The sequence below is a fragment of the Xiphophorus couchianus genome, chromosome 24, assembly GCF_001444195.1.
Source record: "Xiphophorus couchianus chromosome 24, X_couchianus-1.0, whole genome shotgun sequence".
Classification (NCBI taxonomy): domain Eukaryota; kingdom Metazoa; phylum Chordata; class Actinopteri; order Cyprinodontiformes; family Poeciliidae; genus Xiphophorus; species Xiphophorus couchianus.
The window spans coordinates 9,465,923-9,483,063 of record NC_040251.1 but is presented as its reverse complement, the minus strand read 5'-3'; the positions used below and the strand labels follow the sequence as shown (position 1 = coordinate 9,483,063).

General features: G+C 38.7%; 2 protein-coding genes across 2 annotated transcripts in view; both read left to right on the top strand.

Annotated features, from left to right (window-relative positions):
* The first annotated feature begins 7,129 nt into the window (after window positions 1–7,129).
* Window positions 7,130–14,176, top strand: sall4 (spalt-like transcription factor 4). Its single transcript, XM_028009990.1, has 4 exons — window positions 7,130–7,383; window positions 9,304–11,730; window positions 11,814–12,118; window positions 12,204–14,176. Exons 1-4 carry the CDS (start codon window positions 7,317–7,319, stop codon window positions 12,639–12,641), a joined length of 3,237 nt encoding a protein of 1,078 aa, XP_027865791.1. The 5' UTR covers window positions 7,130–7,316; the 3' UTR covers window positions 12,642–14,176.
* A 2,301-nt stretch (window positions 14,177–16,477) lies between these two features.
* The window catches only part of atp9a (ATPase phospholipid transporting 9A), a 39,415-nt gene continuing 38,751 nt past the window's right edge, over window positions 16,478–17,141 (top strand). The window contains exon 1 of the mRNA XM_028011197.1: window positions 16,478–16,658. Within this exon, the coding sequence (XP_027866998.1) occupies window positions 16,591–16,658 (68 nt within the window). The 5' untranslated portion in view covers window positions 16,478–16,590. The remainder of the gene's footprint in view (window positions 16,659–17,141) is intronic.

Sequence of the window (17,141 nt, the reverse complement as noted above, 5' to 3'; positions counted from 1 at the left end):
TCAAAAAACTAAAAACATAATACAATAAGGATAAGAATAAAACATAAAAATATTGCAAAGTTGTCAGAAATAGCATAGTCCGATCAAAGGAATGTGTAACTGAGTAGGAATTTTTGTTTTTATTATTTACATAATGTGCTCTGTGCAAACAACAAAGATGTGTAAATAAAAGCAGAAATCTTGTTTAGAATGAGTGAAACTGTCCAAACAACAGTCAGGATGTGAACACTTACTGAGTTCATATCATAAAAGGATTTCCTTTAATTCTCTTTTGTGCACGTAGGATATAATGAATATGTACATTTTTGCTGGATATACAGTAATATTTTTGCATATCAGATGATGGACTTCAGATAAGCCAGATATTCACCTTTGCCTCAAGCTGAAAATAGAAGATTTATTTTAATGTTTCCATTGTGTACTTCTGGATTAAAGCCGGTAGGCATACAGTATTTGCCCACTTTTGGGTTTTTTGTATTTCTTTATGTGATTAAAGAAATATAAAGACAGACAATTATCACGTAAGTAAATACAAACAGCAGTTTGAAAAGGTGACTTAATTGATTTGGCCATAGAATCAAGAGATCAGAACCTGACTGACATAAATATTGAAAAAGCAACACATCAGTTTTAACAATTCACTGTCTGTACCAACTTATCCTGTGGGCTGTGTAGGGGTGAGGGTCTGAACGATGGGGGGGATGGGGAGGCACATGGACAACTCATCCAGGAGTCCAGGAGGAACGAGACTAGGCAAACAAAAAAACATCTCAAATTTGCTAAAACAAAAGAAAACAGGAGTTTTGAGAAAATATCCCATTCACTGATAAAAACAAAAAAGAAATTAATGAATGGACGGATAGCAGGTAATGATCCACAATAACTTTATATATATGTAAAGCCAGGAAGGCATTCAGAACCTGCATCTCAAACACCACAAACATCAGATTTTTTTAGTTTGCCTCAAAACAAACTAATTTCAATAAAGTAAAAATGTAAAATCAGAAAAATGCTTTAAAGCTATACCCGAACAGGCAGGATCCACTGTACACTTTTTAAACCTCTTGATTATTCTTTTCCTCTCTGTAAGTAATTCGACTTTATCCACAGTATTGAATGCAAGGGGAAAAATCTTTCTTCCCATTATGTAAAATTTACACTAATTCTTTGCAAACCTAACAATATGCAAGCAATTGTTTTTGTTAGAGCTCTTCGCGCAACATTTAATGTCATATATTACTTACAGTCTGTCTGAACTGTTGCTATATGGTTCAGGATGCATATATCTAATGAACAATATTGACACAGCAGAAGCACATCTAATACCTTTCACCTTTGACGCCACCAAACAAAAGAACAATATGAATGTTGCTGAAAAGAAGCATACTGGGAAGGGTGTGTTCTGATCAATAATAAAAACAGTCTGACACTGTCGTAATTGCAGCCAGCTGGCGTACTTGTATTTTCTAGGTAATGTCATGTTTAGATGATTGAAACCAAAGGGGGGGTGTAGAAAATTACTGTATAATCTTGAGAGTGCAGTCGTAGAAATAAGCACATTGATTGCAAACGATCAAAACCTCTGGTGAAATGACAAATATGAATTGAGAAAAAACGCAGTCAGTTCAAGAAACAAGAAAGGTCAGCTCAGATGTTTTCATTTGTGTTTGTCTATCTTCAGCGCTGCTTACCCTTTGTACAGGAATAAAGACCTACCATGAAAAAAGCCTTTTCATTTGTACTTTGTGTAAATTTGATGATGTTATTCATGGGTACAATGTGAAATGTCCTGAAGGACTCTTGAAGAATGTGATTGGGGCATAAAATAATAAAACAAAAAGCACACCAAATAGAAATAGCGAATTTCTGGTGTCATTGTTCTAAGAAGGTATGAAACTTACTTTGCATTGAGCCCATATTTCTGTATTGAAAAAGTTTTTTATTGGTCTAATCTTAAATATTATGTTGTCATCAACTGCAATAGAAAATCTGTTATAATTAAAAGAAATAAAGTCTTTAAACATCATTTTGTGTGTAAATAATCCATATAATGAGTTTCAGTTTGTGAATTACTGAAATAAATGAAGTGTTCAATAATATTCTAATTTATTTATTACAGCCGTCTTCTGTCTTCAAGAAACTCTTGCTCTGGTTCAGCTGACAATGTTTTTATGTGGAGCAGTTTACTAAATTGATAAGTCAAATCTTTTTTGGAAGGTATGGGAGATGACTCATTCCTTTTTTTGGTATCTGATATTTTACAATACAATTCCAATTTTTTCTATGAAGACGGAACCCATAAAAATGCTTTCTGGTTTCATAAAAATAGTGCTTTTCCTTTGATTGTCATATATTTTAATAACTGATGTTTCAGCTGCTCTTTGTTTGGAGTTGGTAGATCTATAGAATAATTTGCACAGCCTATAATTCCGTTTTGCAAGCTATAAAAACAAAAATAGGTGTGATTTTTGTTTTTCAAAATCTGCAGGAGTATCTCATAGTGAGGCTGTGACTGTAAACATTACAGACAGTTGAAGTGCAGTAGAAAACCAAAGTTTAGTATAGAAAGGGACTCAGATGGCGATTATTTAAAATGTAGTGAAGTATACATCTTGAAATCTTTGACACAACTGAACCAACTTCTAAAGTACACAGCGAGAGAAAAATTATTCATAAGATGAGGAATTCAGAAAAACTCATATTAAGAAATCAACTGTTGTGAAAAAAAAAACTATTTCCAAGCACTGTCAGGTGAAATTACTCAGTCAGATTTATTCATATATTGTGCAGAATACAGAGAGCTTGTAGGACAATCAATAATAATTTACTGACACACCAACACTTTTTGATTCATGGTCTTTGCCATTTTAATTAAAAAGGCAAAAAGCAGAAGGAAAATCAACAAAAGTAATTTTAAATAGGCCATCTGGTGTTTTTTTCAGCATATTTTGATACTTAGGTAGAATCACATTACAACAGAAGTCAGTTCCCAAATGTTCTTAGAAATTCCCAGTAATCGCAAAAACCATAAAGTATACTGTAATCTGATATTGTAAGGCCATAATAAAAGTATGAACTAAATCCTGATAATATATAATATTGTATAAAACATTAGAAAAAGATATAAAATAATTTCTTTGATGCTTTTCTTATCTCTCCAACATCTATAAAGAATAAAAGTGAATCGTATTTTTTGTCACCAAAGAGACTATAAGTTTTGTCTTAATTAATAAAAGTCTTAGAGAGATAAATGTTTCAGCTCTTGACATTTTGTAACATGAGAACCTCATCATGTGGATCACATATTTGATTTTGCATCAGATTGATGCACCTTTATTACATGTCAGGTTAGACTTTGCAGCTTCCTCTGCAAAGGTTAGACTTTCCTTTTCAGAGGATAGGCTAGACTTTCCTCTGCAAAGAAGAAGAAAGTCTTCTTTGCAGAAGAATCCATTTCTTACTCAACGGATTCAAACCTCCATATTGTATTACTACTTCCAAAGTGGCTCATTGCTTATTACTCATGAATGTTTAAATCTCAGCTTAAAGAACTCATTTGTTAAGGTCTATATAAAGATTTAGAAGAGTCAGTGACATCAAAGAAACAATAAGGATGACTAAAACCAAAACTATTCCCAGAAATCCTGCTTGTTTTGGCATCTGCACTGATTTTCACACTGATGTTAAATTGCTCATCCTTCCTTATGTCTTTCATCTTTTATTGAGTCCTAAAGAGACACATGTTCAATTCCCCAATTCCTCAGCGAGTGCCGGGGTCCCATTGTTGGTCCGCTGAGAGGTCCTGCTCGTAAAGTCAGACACACATGACACACAAGAGAAGGTCCAAATGTCACAGCAAACAAGGAATCAAAAGGATGGGAGTTATTGTTACTAGGTGGCTTTCAAGTAAAACTTTAATTGTTAAAAGAATGACAGCGTCAACAACAAAAAAAATATATAAATATATACTTACCTGTCAAAGTTTTTTGACAGGTAAAAAACTTCCGAAAAGTGGTTCTGGAAGTCAATCGTTTCCAAAAAGTTGTAACTTTACTTTTTTTATCGTCACTATATTGAGTTCATTATTATTATTTTATGTGTAATTACCCAATTTCCAAAAGTGGTAGCTGCTCTCACAGCTGACATCCCGTCTGGTTCCCACAACTGCAGCTTTACGACTGTGCACAGTTTGACATGTTTGGGCTGAACACAGAAGAAACGCTTTATTCAAGTGTAGCTTCTTATTGGGGCAATAAACTGTCTAGACAGCACTCCCCTCTTTTTCACCTTCAGCCAGACCCTCAAAGAACATTTGTTTATCTGAATATATTGGCGTGTCTTTGTCTCCTGCTTATCAGCTGTGGTTTCATGTAACACGTGCTTAGGCATTACAAGCTTTGAAAAAGGCCAATCTCACATATATGTGAGGTTACCTGAACTGTACAGGCAGAAGTTCATTGCAGTTCATACTCTTGGCCACAATGTTTTACATTCCCCTGAATGGCACATTTCTCTCCGACTTGGTCAATCCAGCTTCATAATTGTCTTGTGTTTAAATGCAAAATCCAAATATCCAAATCAAACGTCACATACCAAATCCAGAGGCAGTGTCTTATATTCTCCAGTTAGTCACAACAACTTAAAGAGTTTTAACAGGGATGGACTGATTTATCAGCACCGATTTCCTTAATTTTGGGAGATCAGTGATCGGGAAATCGTATTGGCCAATCTTACCAACCTTGGCAAAGGTCGAAAAATAAACCACTATCCTCTTTTGCTCTGCTGTGAGAGAAGTTTGACTGACAGACTGGCCCACCAGATCATGTCTGCACTTTTGAAATTAACAATAGTTGCCCCACGGCAACTTTCTTGCAATATTTAATGACATTTCAGACAAAAGAAATTGGTTATGCGGCTTTCTAAAGCTTGATGATTGGAGATCAGACAGAAAATTGCAGTCGTTGCACCCCTAATTTTTAATTTTGAAAGGTATAAAACAACAAGATCCTAACAGTTAAAGTTTGTGGTTTATAATGAGCCACCCCTAAATAAACTATTGTCTTTGCACAATTCTTTCTGATCTGCATTCAAAAATGGTTTAAAGCCTTCTGGTTGAACGATGTTTTGGAAAATACTGCTCCATAATAGCACTCCCCTTCTCTCCTATTACCTTTTTGCATTTCTTTTCGCTTCAGTGAGCTTTCCTGTCTCCACAGTTTTAAAAGCTGGGTGAGAAAATCCCAAAGCAAAAAAGAAATAAATTCTGTTTAAAAACTATCATTGAGAAACCAAAAAGGCATATGACCACCTTTTACTCTGTTTGCACTGAACTCATCAGGATTTTTAGCTTATGGTTTTTGAAATGTGACTGCTGGTAGGTTGTCTTGCTTACTGTCCTATGCATGAGGTGCTACATTAATAATGGCACCCCTCTCTTTGTTGTTTCTCCCTAGTGTTTTGCAGTGAACTTCCTGGAATGCTTTAGGCACACAAACTGAGCCAACAATGTGGATGTAAAGCAGGGCCAACAGAATTTATCCAACCTCCATTTCTGTAGAACAAAGCAGCATGAAGTCAAACTTAAACTGAATTAACAGGAACAAATATCTCACCAAACACAATCAGAGCTTCAGCGCATTTGCTTGTTTGGACTTATTTCGAGCAGTTGTTAAAGATAGGCAACAAGATTCTATGAAACAGTGTCATTGTTTTTAAATTGTTTTTATTGTTTTATACTTGTGCATATGTATTAATTGTTTTTATCTTGTAACCAGGTTGCTATGTATTGCAAATTTTTTGCTCAGGTCCCTCTTGAAAATGAGATCTAGATCTACCTGGAATATATATTGTATTTACATATGAATTTCTATATAATCAACGGTAGAAGCACAATAAAACGACAAAGTATAAATGAGTTGCTTATGAGTTCTAATGATTTTAACATACGTACGTCTTATAGATAAACATCTTGTTTATGCAAATGTAGTTTTGGCACATTTTTTTCATAAACCTCCTTTGACTACATGATTGGAACTATACCTAGAGAAACTATTCATAATTGAGCATTTGAAAGAAAATGATCAATGCAAATTCTGCCCATTCTTCTTTCCTAAATTGCTCAACATCAGTTAGATTAGATTGATGTCATCTGCCATTTGTTTTGAAATCTTGTCACATTATCATATGGATTAAAGACTGGACTTTAACTGATGATTCTTAGAAATCAATACACACTTTGATCTAGACTATTTTATTTTAGCTCTGGATGAATGTTCTGGGTCATTGTCCTGCTATATGGTGAACCTTCACCTCTATCTCAAGTGTTTTGTACTCTCTAGCATGTTTTACTTCAGTATTATCATGCCACCTTGGTCATACATCGGTAGGTTTTAAATTGTGTGTTCTTTGTATTATTACTTCATAGAACTGTTGAATTTTTACTAACAGGTGGACTTTTAATACTAATTTAGTGACTTCTGTGGATTTCAATTCTGAGTAAATTCCCTCAATACTAATTAGCAGCACAGTTTTTAGATTTTGGCAGATATAACTGTGTTAGTCTATCAAATAAAATCCCAGTAAATTAAACTTTCATGTGTTAATGCAATAAATAAAAAGATTCATCCTCTGTATATCTTTGCATCGATAGGAGACGTTTTTTTGTCACACTGATGCATTTGAGCAATCTTTTCATATTTTATTTAATACACATACCATATTATATATTGTGCATTTCCATCATTAGCTGAGTTTAGCATGAGGACTTCATGATGCAACTGTTGTGTCACGTTTCAGTGAGAAACTGCTCCTCGTGTTAAAGCCTTTAACACGAGGAGCAGCGGTCAAACCCCGCGAGCCCCCACAAATTGGGTGATCATTTTAGTTGCGTTAGGGGAAGGAGTAATGTCCACTTTTAAGTGCTGTAAGTTGAACACCATTTAAAATGAAGAGACTCGGCTGGCCTGTGTTACAGTAGCCTACATATTTCATGAAGGAGGAAAAACAAGGGCGAGAAGTTGGATATTATTAACCCTGCCTCCATCCCTCCGCCCGGCCACTAGCGTGCCTCCCCACGCCCCCTTCGGCCACACAGCTCCGCTCATCAATAGGGAGCGGATTTGAATAATGTGTGAGCGCTTGGACTGGAGCCAATCAGCTGTCGGGGGCCTGCGATAAATCGCAATGCATTATTGATAATAATAATCACGTTGACATGCGCATTTCTACTGGAGGGGGGTTAATTTTTCCAAGGCGAAGAATTTGTAGAAGAAGCGGAGGAAAATTGTCTGCGACTCTTTGCTCCTGATGGTGGCACCATGTCGAGGCGCAAGCAAGCCAAGCCGCAGCACATCAACTCTGACGAGCCCGGCTCAGTGGGAACTGGTGAGTTTTACACGCGAGATAAGCGGAGGAAACTGGGGCACCAAACTCGCTCCTTTTATGAACGAGTTCCACTGTCTTTTTTTTTCTTTCCAAGCTCAAAGAGTTGGATTTGTTTCTTTAAAAAAAAAAAAAAGAAGAAAGAAAGAAAGGGAAAAACCGTTGTCCTGTCGCACTGTGACCTGTTGCTGGTCCTTTGACTTGGTCTAAACTTAGCCGCGGTCGTGGGAAGAGTCTCGTTGGAAAATAATTTTGAACGCACACAGGTGTTTTGCTACTTCAAAATGCAACATTGTAAGTTTTTACTCTTTGAAGCGGCCAATTTAAGTCGCTTGCTTGTAACTTTTTGTGTAGCTCAGTGCAACCGCCTCTCATTTAAGTTAAAATTGTAACATTAATTTGGGTCAGATTAGTGTGCTTGTGAAATATTAATCCTCTTATTTTTCGTTCGTTTTATGTTTCTTTATTCATTCAATTAGGTTGCAAATTCGGACTTTTTTAAAGAATATGTGCAGTTTTAGTAATCTAAAATCTGTCATTTTCTTTTTTAAGGTGGTTACTGCGCAGTTTCGCCCTTCCTCGTTGCTTTTAACAGTTGCCCACGGTTGTGGTTTTGTAAGCTTATTATTCAGCTGTAGCCATGCATTTTACACAATTATTATTGAATTTTACTTGTTTCCACATATGTTTCATGCCCATATTTCAGACAAAGGTATCCAAAAACTGTATGAAATGTGAGTCTGGTGTAAGCTGACCTATAGGCAATAAATCCCCCAGTTTAATGCATGACTGTTTCCTTTAGTACATATGCGGAGAGGTGGGGGATGGAGCAGCAGTCGCCTTTTTGTAGAGACTGGGTGGGGGTGCGTTTTTTTTTGTTTTTTCCCTTCGGTGTTGCCATAAGCAATCGCCGTTGCAATCACACTTGCCTTTATTCAGATTTGTGAAACTGAAGTTAAGAAAAGATGGATAAGATGAGGTTTGTTGCAACATCATGTCGCGTTACAGGAAGATTTGTGCGTTGGTTCCCATTCATTTCGAGTCTGACCTCGTGTCAGATCCCAGTAAAGGTGATCAGATGCAGGTCATGCGCCGTCAACTGCTGAACTGCTGCTTCTTTCTCGTAAATGTGGCTTATAATAGATAAATATTCGTTTCATTCAAAGATTGCCACACACGCTCGTACATACTGTCAATTCGCAGGTGTTTTCGCCGCTTAAGTTAAGAGCGGTCTAACTGTATAATGTGGGAAACCACACTCTCTACTCCCTCATGGACCAGTTTGGTTTTTTTTTTTTTTTTTTGTGACACCGCTTCAGTGCTTCCTGGTGAGCAATTAACAAGGCCAAAAGTTTCAGTGGTCAAATTCAAACAGGTGGTTTGCCTTCTTTCTTTGGGAGCATTTGCATTTAACAATGCACCCAGTTGTGAAATGGCCTCTCAGTCAACAGATAAATTAAAATGCACACTTTAAGAAACAATCAGTCTGCCCTTGTGTGTAAAGAAGTAGTTAATGAGGTTGTAAATACATACTTGCATTGTTGGATACTTATATTTTATAGAACATAAAATAAGTGGTTTTATTTTTTTGGTATTAGAAGTGAGCCCAAACATTTTTTTTTCTTGCTTTAGGTAATTTTAATTTAAAAAGTGAGGAAGGGAACTAAGTGAGATCAACCTCCTGCTTCTTTGTCTTTTAGGCTTTGTTTTATCAAAGGTGGATGATTGCCCTCTGCTGGCCCTGTGGACACTTGGCAAATATGCTTTAACTGCTGTGATGCTATAACATTTTAACTTCAATTTTGAGATTTTTTTTTTGTTTTCTGTAATTATTGCCCATTTTTTTAAAATGAAAATTTGTTTAGTTATCAAACAAGGCTATATAAGGTGCATTCATGTAAATCTCATGTTTTCTACTTAAAGGTATTCCTCGAGATGATCAAGCTGAAGATGCAGAAAACGATGTAAAAAGGCTAAGGATGGAAGGAATCAAAGTCTGCAAAAAGTGTTGTGCAGAATACTTTGATGAAGCAGAGTTTCTTGAGCATGAAAAAAATTGCACTAAAAGTCAGCACGTTGTCATCATGAAAGAGGGAGATTACACTGAGGAATATTCACAAGGGTCTCCTGAAGGCCTGAACAGTGACCATGATGATGGTCAGTCAAGCAATCATTCCAATGCAGACCAACTTGAACATGCGGAGGAAGAGTTGAGCATGAATGCAGAGGACTCTGCACAGCAGGATCAAGAAGAGCTGTCTAATAGTCCTGAGAGAGCGTTCCAGCCTTCACCTAAAATCCAGAATTCAAATGTCACTCTTCAAACCTTGCCTGATACTAAAGTGGCTGTCTCCCAGCATTCTTCAAATGCACCCCAAGCCTTGCCACAGGATGTCTTTCAAGCTATCCCCATCATCTTGGAGCAGCTAGTGTGCCTTCAGCAACAGCAGTTACAGCAAATCCAGCTCACTGAACAGATTAGAATCCAGGTTGCCATGATGACCCCACAGGGTCTGCAGCCATCAGTGGGTGCAGCAATGGATCCCCTCAAAGCTCTGGGTGCACACTTGTCTCAACAGCTGTCTGCAGCAGCAGCTCTGATAGGCAAAAGGACTGGCAGTCAGAGCCTTTCCATGGAGTCAGTAAAGCAAGGTAAACTACCTCTTCCCACTGGAATTCCCAACTCTCTGAGTGCAGGTTTGGGACAGTCGGCCTCTAAAACGGACATTTTGAAGGGTGTTCCGGATCTGGGGAGCCGTTTACAACCACTGCTGCCTCAGTCTTCAGGTGTCATGAGTTTTCCTAGCAACTTTAATGGTATCCAACCAGGGATTGACCCTTCTAAAAAGCTGAAAGCAAAGATGCTAACCCTCCCAACAGAATCAAAGAATGGGGAATTATTGTTCAAGCACAAGTGTAAATACTGTGGAAAAACCTTTGGCAACGACAGTGCCCTCCAGATTCACCTCCGTTCTCACACTGGAGAGAGGCCTTTCAAGTGTAACATCTGTGGAAACCGCTTTACAACCAAAGGAAACCTCAAAGTGCATTTCCAGAGACATAAAGATAAATATCCTAACATCAGTATGAATCCCCATCCTGTACCAGAGCATCTCGACAGTATCCCCACCAGCAGTGGCATTCCTTTTGGTATGTCTGTGCCCATCGATGAGTCAAATCTGACAGAAACTAAACCTGTCATAAGTCATCCAGCTGCTGGGTTCAATCCACAGTCAATACCAGGATTCAAACCTATGTTTGATGGCTTTGGGAGGGACCCGTTCTCTCAAAAGCCCTCCCCATCGACGAGTGATAGTTCCCCATCCATTTCCACAGTGTTTGGACGAGACCCGGGACTTGATCCAAATCACAAGGAGGCTAAAGAAATGCTTGGTGCATTCCATCACATGAATGGTGGTGCCCTTCCAGGAGAACCAAGCTCTGGAACAGCAAAACTTCAGCAAATGGTGGATGGGCTGGAAAAGAGGACCAACGATCCCAATGAGTGTGTGATCTGCCACAGGGTGCTCAGTTGTCAGAGCTCTCTCAAAATGCATTACCGCACACACACTGGTGAAAGGCCATACAAGTGCAAGATCTGTGGCCGTGCGTTCTCAACAAAGGGTAACCTCAAGGCTCACTATGGAGTGCATAGAGCCAACACTCCACTCAAAGTTCAGCACTCGTGTCCCATCTGCCAGAAAAAGTTCACAAATGCTGTAGTTCTGCAGCAGCACATTCGTATGCACATGGGCGGGCAGATCCCCAACACTCCCATGCCAGAAAGCCAGTATGAAGCAACAGAAGCAATGGAGCCATCCCTACCAGAAGAGAAGTCTGTGGACAACAGTGGTGTTGAAGGAACCATGGAAGGTCATGAACCAGAGCTTCACTCCCAGAAGCTGACTGATTCCTTAAACTCTCTCCCATCTGCCACTGAAGAACATTCGCAAAAGCTTGCAGCCCCTTTACCGTTCTCCAGCCTAGATGTTCTGAAGAATCTCACCTCTGCCCTCGTCCTGAAACGGCAGAGCAGCACCGCTTCAGAAAGCGAGGGAACACCGAAAGGCTCTCCCCCAATTCAGAAAGAGCAGGAGTATCAGAACGGCCGAAGCCCAGCCATATCTGACTCAGCTGTGTCGTTTCACTCCTCTTCCCCAATGAACATCAGCAGCAAGTCCCCTGAGTCAGCAGGTGATGAATTTACTCGCAGTCTGACCAAACAAGAACATGATGGACCACAAGATGGAGGCGAGTCAAGTGGAGCCCTTGACCTCACCGCTTCTAGCAGCTTTAATACCAAAGTGATTAAAGAAGAACCCGGTGTCCTGTTTACAAATGGGGACTATGGTGAGTTTTAACTATGTTTAAATGTTGGAAGCTGTCAAATAACAGTGCATTGATCTAATTTTTTCTGTCTTTTGCATTCACAGCTCCCAGCAACTTGCCTTTTATGAAGATTTCTCCAAGTTTGGGCAGCCTAGAAATGAAGATTCCACCCGAAAGTTCTCTGGGCCCTCATGGATTATTCAGCTCCCAAATGCCTCAGGGAACAGCTGTACCCTCCTCTATCTCCACGGCACCTCGGCGATCCACCAAACAGCATATATGTAATGCCTGTGGCAAGAACTTCTCATCGGCCAGTGCTTTGCAGATCCACGAGCGCACGCATACAGGGGAGAAACCATTTGCTTGCAATATCTGCGGTAGGGCTTTCACCACAAAGGGAAACCTGAAAGTAAGTCTTCAGAGGGTTTTTGGGAATTGCTGAGGTCAATTTTGGGTATCGGCTTTTGACTAGGTAATTTATTCTCTTTTTAAAGGTACATATTGGCACCCACATGTGGAACAATTCATCTCGCCGTGGCCAGCGTCTTTCCCTGGACAATCCCATGGCAATAATGGCAATGGGCGCTGAGGCTAAGATTCTCCCAGAAATGTTACAGGCACCCAAAGAGCTGGGTGCGCCACAGATGAGCTTTGACCCGACTATCTGGAACCAGTACGCTGCTGCTGCCTTCACTGGTGGCTTGACCATGAAGACCAATGAAATTTCAGTCATTCAAGGAGGCGGCATCCCGCTGCCTGGGAGCCCTGCCGGGGGGCCACTGATTGGCTCTACCGGAGGCCTCTTGAAGATGGATGGATCTCACTCTGGCTTGCCCGGTGCAATGGCTGAAATAGAAAAGAACAGTTCAGAAAGTGTGCCAAAGTCACAGTTTCCACATTTCATGGAGGAGGGCAAAATTGCAGTTAATTAGATTTCTTTTTTTTTAAATCGGCAGGTAATTCCTTCCCACCCCTCTTCAATTTGCAAATGTGTCCCTTTATATTTGAATGAGGTACAATCAATGTTCAGAAAAAAAAAAAAAACCTTGAAGAATTCCATCTGGATTGGCTGAGAGATTATTTTGTTTTACATTTAATTTAGACATTCTCTCCCCTCCTGATCTCAATGATTCTCGAGTGTTAAGCTTAACTTGATTTATTACTACTGTAGGATTATTTTATTTTATATGAACACATATGCGGGTATTTTCTCATGTGACTTTTATTTGTTTTGCTGTCTATCCAGATGTTTGAATGTATGACTTACTTGAAACTTGCTTTAACTCAGACTGTCTCCTTGAGAACCTCTTGAAGGATTATGACTTTTGTAGGAAAAGTTAAAGGACATGAATATTAAGGACCCCAGTCTGACCGGGCAGGGCATGGTCTCAGTGTTTAGAATTAATATTATGGCTAACTATATGTATCATTTAGGACTACTTTCCCTTCTGTTGTGTGCCATAGGTTTTATGACATTGTACATTTTTCTAGTGATAATTGTCATTAACTTTTTCTCATTGTGAAGGGCCTTTGATCAGATTGGCTTTCATATAAAAAAGTCAAAGTTCTACAGTTTCAAATTGTGGATTATAAATGGATTTTTATTGTATTGGTGCCAAGATACCGATGTTGATTCATATATCCAAGTGCCTGATCTGAACTAAACCGGCATTTTAAGGCACTGTTGGATTGTTACAAATACTCTTAGACTGAAAGAAATGGTGTTTCCCTGTGTAGTGTGGCATACATTTCATAATATTTTCATAGTTTACTCAAGTTGGTTTTCACCCACATACTCGGCTCTGAAAGTTACATTGGCACATTTAGTAGGCTGAGCTCAGAAGGCTGTCTTACGCATAGTGTTGTCATGCCTGCACTTTATTTCAGGTTCTGCTTTTACATTTCACTGCGCTTGTAATTGAATGAAGAGGTGACAAATTGTCATTTTTGTTTACCTTTATTTCCGCAATGATCCAAACTAACGGTCAAGATTTCCTTTTTTCTTCCTTGGTCTTATCAGTTTGTAGCAGAATTTATTTATTTATGATACGAAATGCTTGAGTTTAGGGGTAAGTTTCTACCTCATTTCGATATTAGTTGTCCCTCAGTGCCCCTCACACTCAATGCAACGTTCTGTATATTTTCTTCCTGTGTATGCTATGGAAATCTTCACTCTCACCCTGCTGAGTTGAACAGTAATGAATGTATCACTGGACACTTTACACAACTCAGCCTGGTCCGAGTACTTTGTAGGCTCCTGCTGTTCATTCCTTTATCGATATGCATTTGCCAAGTTGTGCCTTTCTTTAAGTAAACCAAGTCAAACCTGTTCTCAAGTTGCTTCCACAGTTCAAGCAACGTGGAGCCAATTTAGTCCTGTTTACAGTGTAAATGTGTGTTTTTCTTTCAGTTTCTTTGGTCTAAATGTTTTCTGATTTTTGAAGAATAAAATCAGGGTGACTTTTTTTGACACTTTTCCTGTCATCTTTTTTTCCAAAACTAACCAACCTGGTTGGCTACCTGGGTGGTAGTTACTTTTCTAGTTTGCCATGCAAGCACAAGAACTCAGCTGACGGTGTTAGGTTAATTTTTACTCCAACAATGCCCATCATTCACATAAATCCCTAATTTACATCAATTCACCTTCAGCAGACTCTATAGTGAAATTATTTCTCCTAATTCTCATTTCCCACCATCATTAATCCAGTGGCATTTTGCATTCTCAACGAAAACCCATTTGCATCCACAACCGAAGCATGCAGTCCATTTTGTGTCAACTGTACATTGGCCACTTCCTCTGCAGTTTTAAATGAGGCAATCATTTGCATAATTGACCTTAAAGGAACCACACAATTCTTGTGGAGAGCGCCTGCAGGGAGGGAGACTTTAGAAATGATGTAGTCTGTACAAACACCAAATCAGTTCAGATGTTGAGAGCTGTAGACATTTTCTGTTTACTGTATTTTTTGTTTTTTGAGAGATGGATTGCTGTTTTTGACATGGCCAATATAGGTTGCAAAGCCTTGTTTAAAAGAAAATAAAAATCAACCATGATGTGCAAAGAAAACTACACATAAGATGAAGAATGACCAGGTGTCATGCATAGTTGAAACACTATACAGAATGGAATCATGAAAGCCAAAGCTGATTTCCATAGTGGTGGCTTCCTAAATCATGATAACAAAGACTAGTTCACCTCTGCAAATGTTTCAACACTGAGGTCAAAGTGGTGGCATGCAAATTTAATTATTGTAGGCATTACTCATTATACAAATGGTGCATTTTGCAACAAAAGTGTACAATCACTCAGTGTTTGATTTACATTAATAAATGTTTGCACCTGTTGCTTTGTGGATTTATAATTAATGCTGAGAGCGTTCAACACACCCAGCCACCTTCAGGTCACAGATCCAGGTGAGCTATGGGAAGCCTTGTGGTCACTGAATATTGAAACTTTGCCATAGTAACTTTTCACTTACTATTAATCCACTGACATATTTTAGGAATTTTCAATTACAGAATATTCATCCTTTAACTTTGTTCACATTTTGTCATGTTACACCCACAAATGTAATTTTATGTGTTGGACTAACACAAAGCAGTGTACAATTATGAAGTAGAATGAAAATTATCCATAGTTGAAGGTCTCTGAGTCAGAAGAATTTAACTTTTACAGCTGCATGTCCCTATTACGTTTACACACAAACAGGGAATGTTGCCCATTCTTCTCTGCATGACATCTTAAGCTCAGAATTTCTGTGCACACATTCAGAAAGAATTTGTGAACAGAAATCCCAAAGCATTATTTGAATTTAGTGTACTAAATCCTTTCATGATACCTCAGACTCCATCTTTAGGGTTTTCATATCACTGGAAGGTGAACACTGACCACAGTCTCGTGTCTTGTTTTCTTTTCTTTTTTTTTTTTTTTTAGCCTGTAACAGGTTTTCTTCTAAGGGTCACTATTTCACATTTTAATAACCTTATTAATTCTGACCATCTTTTTTCTGTCTCAAGAAAAGCATCATTGTAGCATGATGTTGCCACAACTATTCACCTTTGGGAGACAACAGTGTTAAAAAAGTTTGTTTGGCAAAAAGTTTGATTCTGAAACCTATTTTTACACTGCAAATTGTCAGCTAGACTTTTTATGACTTTCTTTCAATTACGTTTTGTCTTGCAATCTTAGGCATTTATTTATTTTATTGAATGAATTAACGTCTGCGGCCATCCTGGCCCAGGTAGGAATTTAATAACTGTCTCCTAAACCATTTAATTGTAGCTCTGCCTTTACAGTCTTTTTCAATAAATTAGAATATGTGTTCCAGTGAGGTTTGTTTGTCAGATTAAAAGTACCTTTTGAAAATAGCAACTTTTAAGCAGATATTATTCTTACATTAAGGCCACATTTATGCTTTTCTTTTATAGGTAGGACGTAATATTCAACTCTAAAATGTCATACTTTCATTACAGTAATCAAAAAATCATAATTAACAGAAATAAAGGCTTAAAAGCATCAGTGACCGGCCACCATTGATGTTGCCACTACCTTGTTTCACAGAGATGTGTCCAAAGTGATGTAGTCTTTATTTTTTTTTAACAAAAATGAAAAACAACACGAAAAGTTTTAACCAGTATATAACCACTAGTTTGTTTTTGTTCTTTTTTCATAAGCTAATCATATTAAAAGAGCATTATAAATATAGTTACGTTCTCTGTCCGCCCGGTTGTTTGTCCCCAAACATCCGGGCCGTCTCTATCCCCAGCACCGCCACCCTCCGCGCTGTCCTGAGTGACAGCTAGCTGCCTCCGCCCAGGCTAGAACCGCTACAACCAGGTTGACTTCTTCCAGCGCCTACCCGCTACCGGGGAGCCGCAGGAATGACCGACAGTATCCCCCTTCAACCGGTGCGGCGACAGAAGAGACACGACAGTAAAAACAGGAATGGGTAAGGGCGTTGGACAGCGTCGTAATGTTAATGTTGTCTTTTTTTTTTTTACTTATCTGGTTCTGCTGTTGTACCGTAAATTGTTTACACCTCCGCGTCGACATTGTGTCCGAGACCTATCTGAGTCAATGCTAGTTTCTTTTGTGTTTAGTGGTTTAAAATGGCTAAAAGAGTCATTCATGCTTACATTTAACATGCGGCTAGTCATTGTTGCACTTTAACAGCTAGCGTTAGCTAAGCTCCATGAGAGACATCCTTGTTCCGGGGTGCAGCGCTTGTAGCAAGTGCATTTGACGCCCATGTCAATATTTGCTCCGCTAACATCACTTCAGACTTGCTGAAGAACAAAAAGCAGGAATAATTCGTTAAAAAATAGTCGTCAGTTCACAATTCATCAGAGCTATTCTTTCTCAGATTATTCATTGTTGTAGCTCATCTGTAAAGGGCAGGCCCCATTACTGATGATGGAGAAGCAGGAGGCAG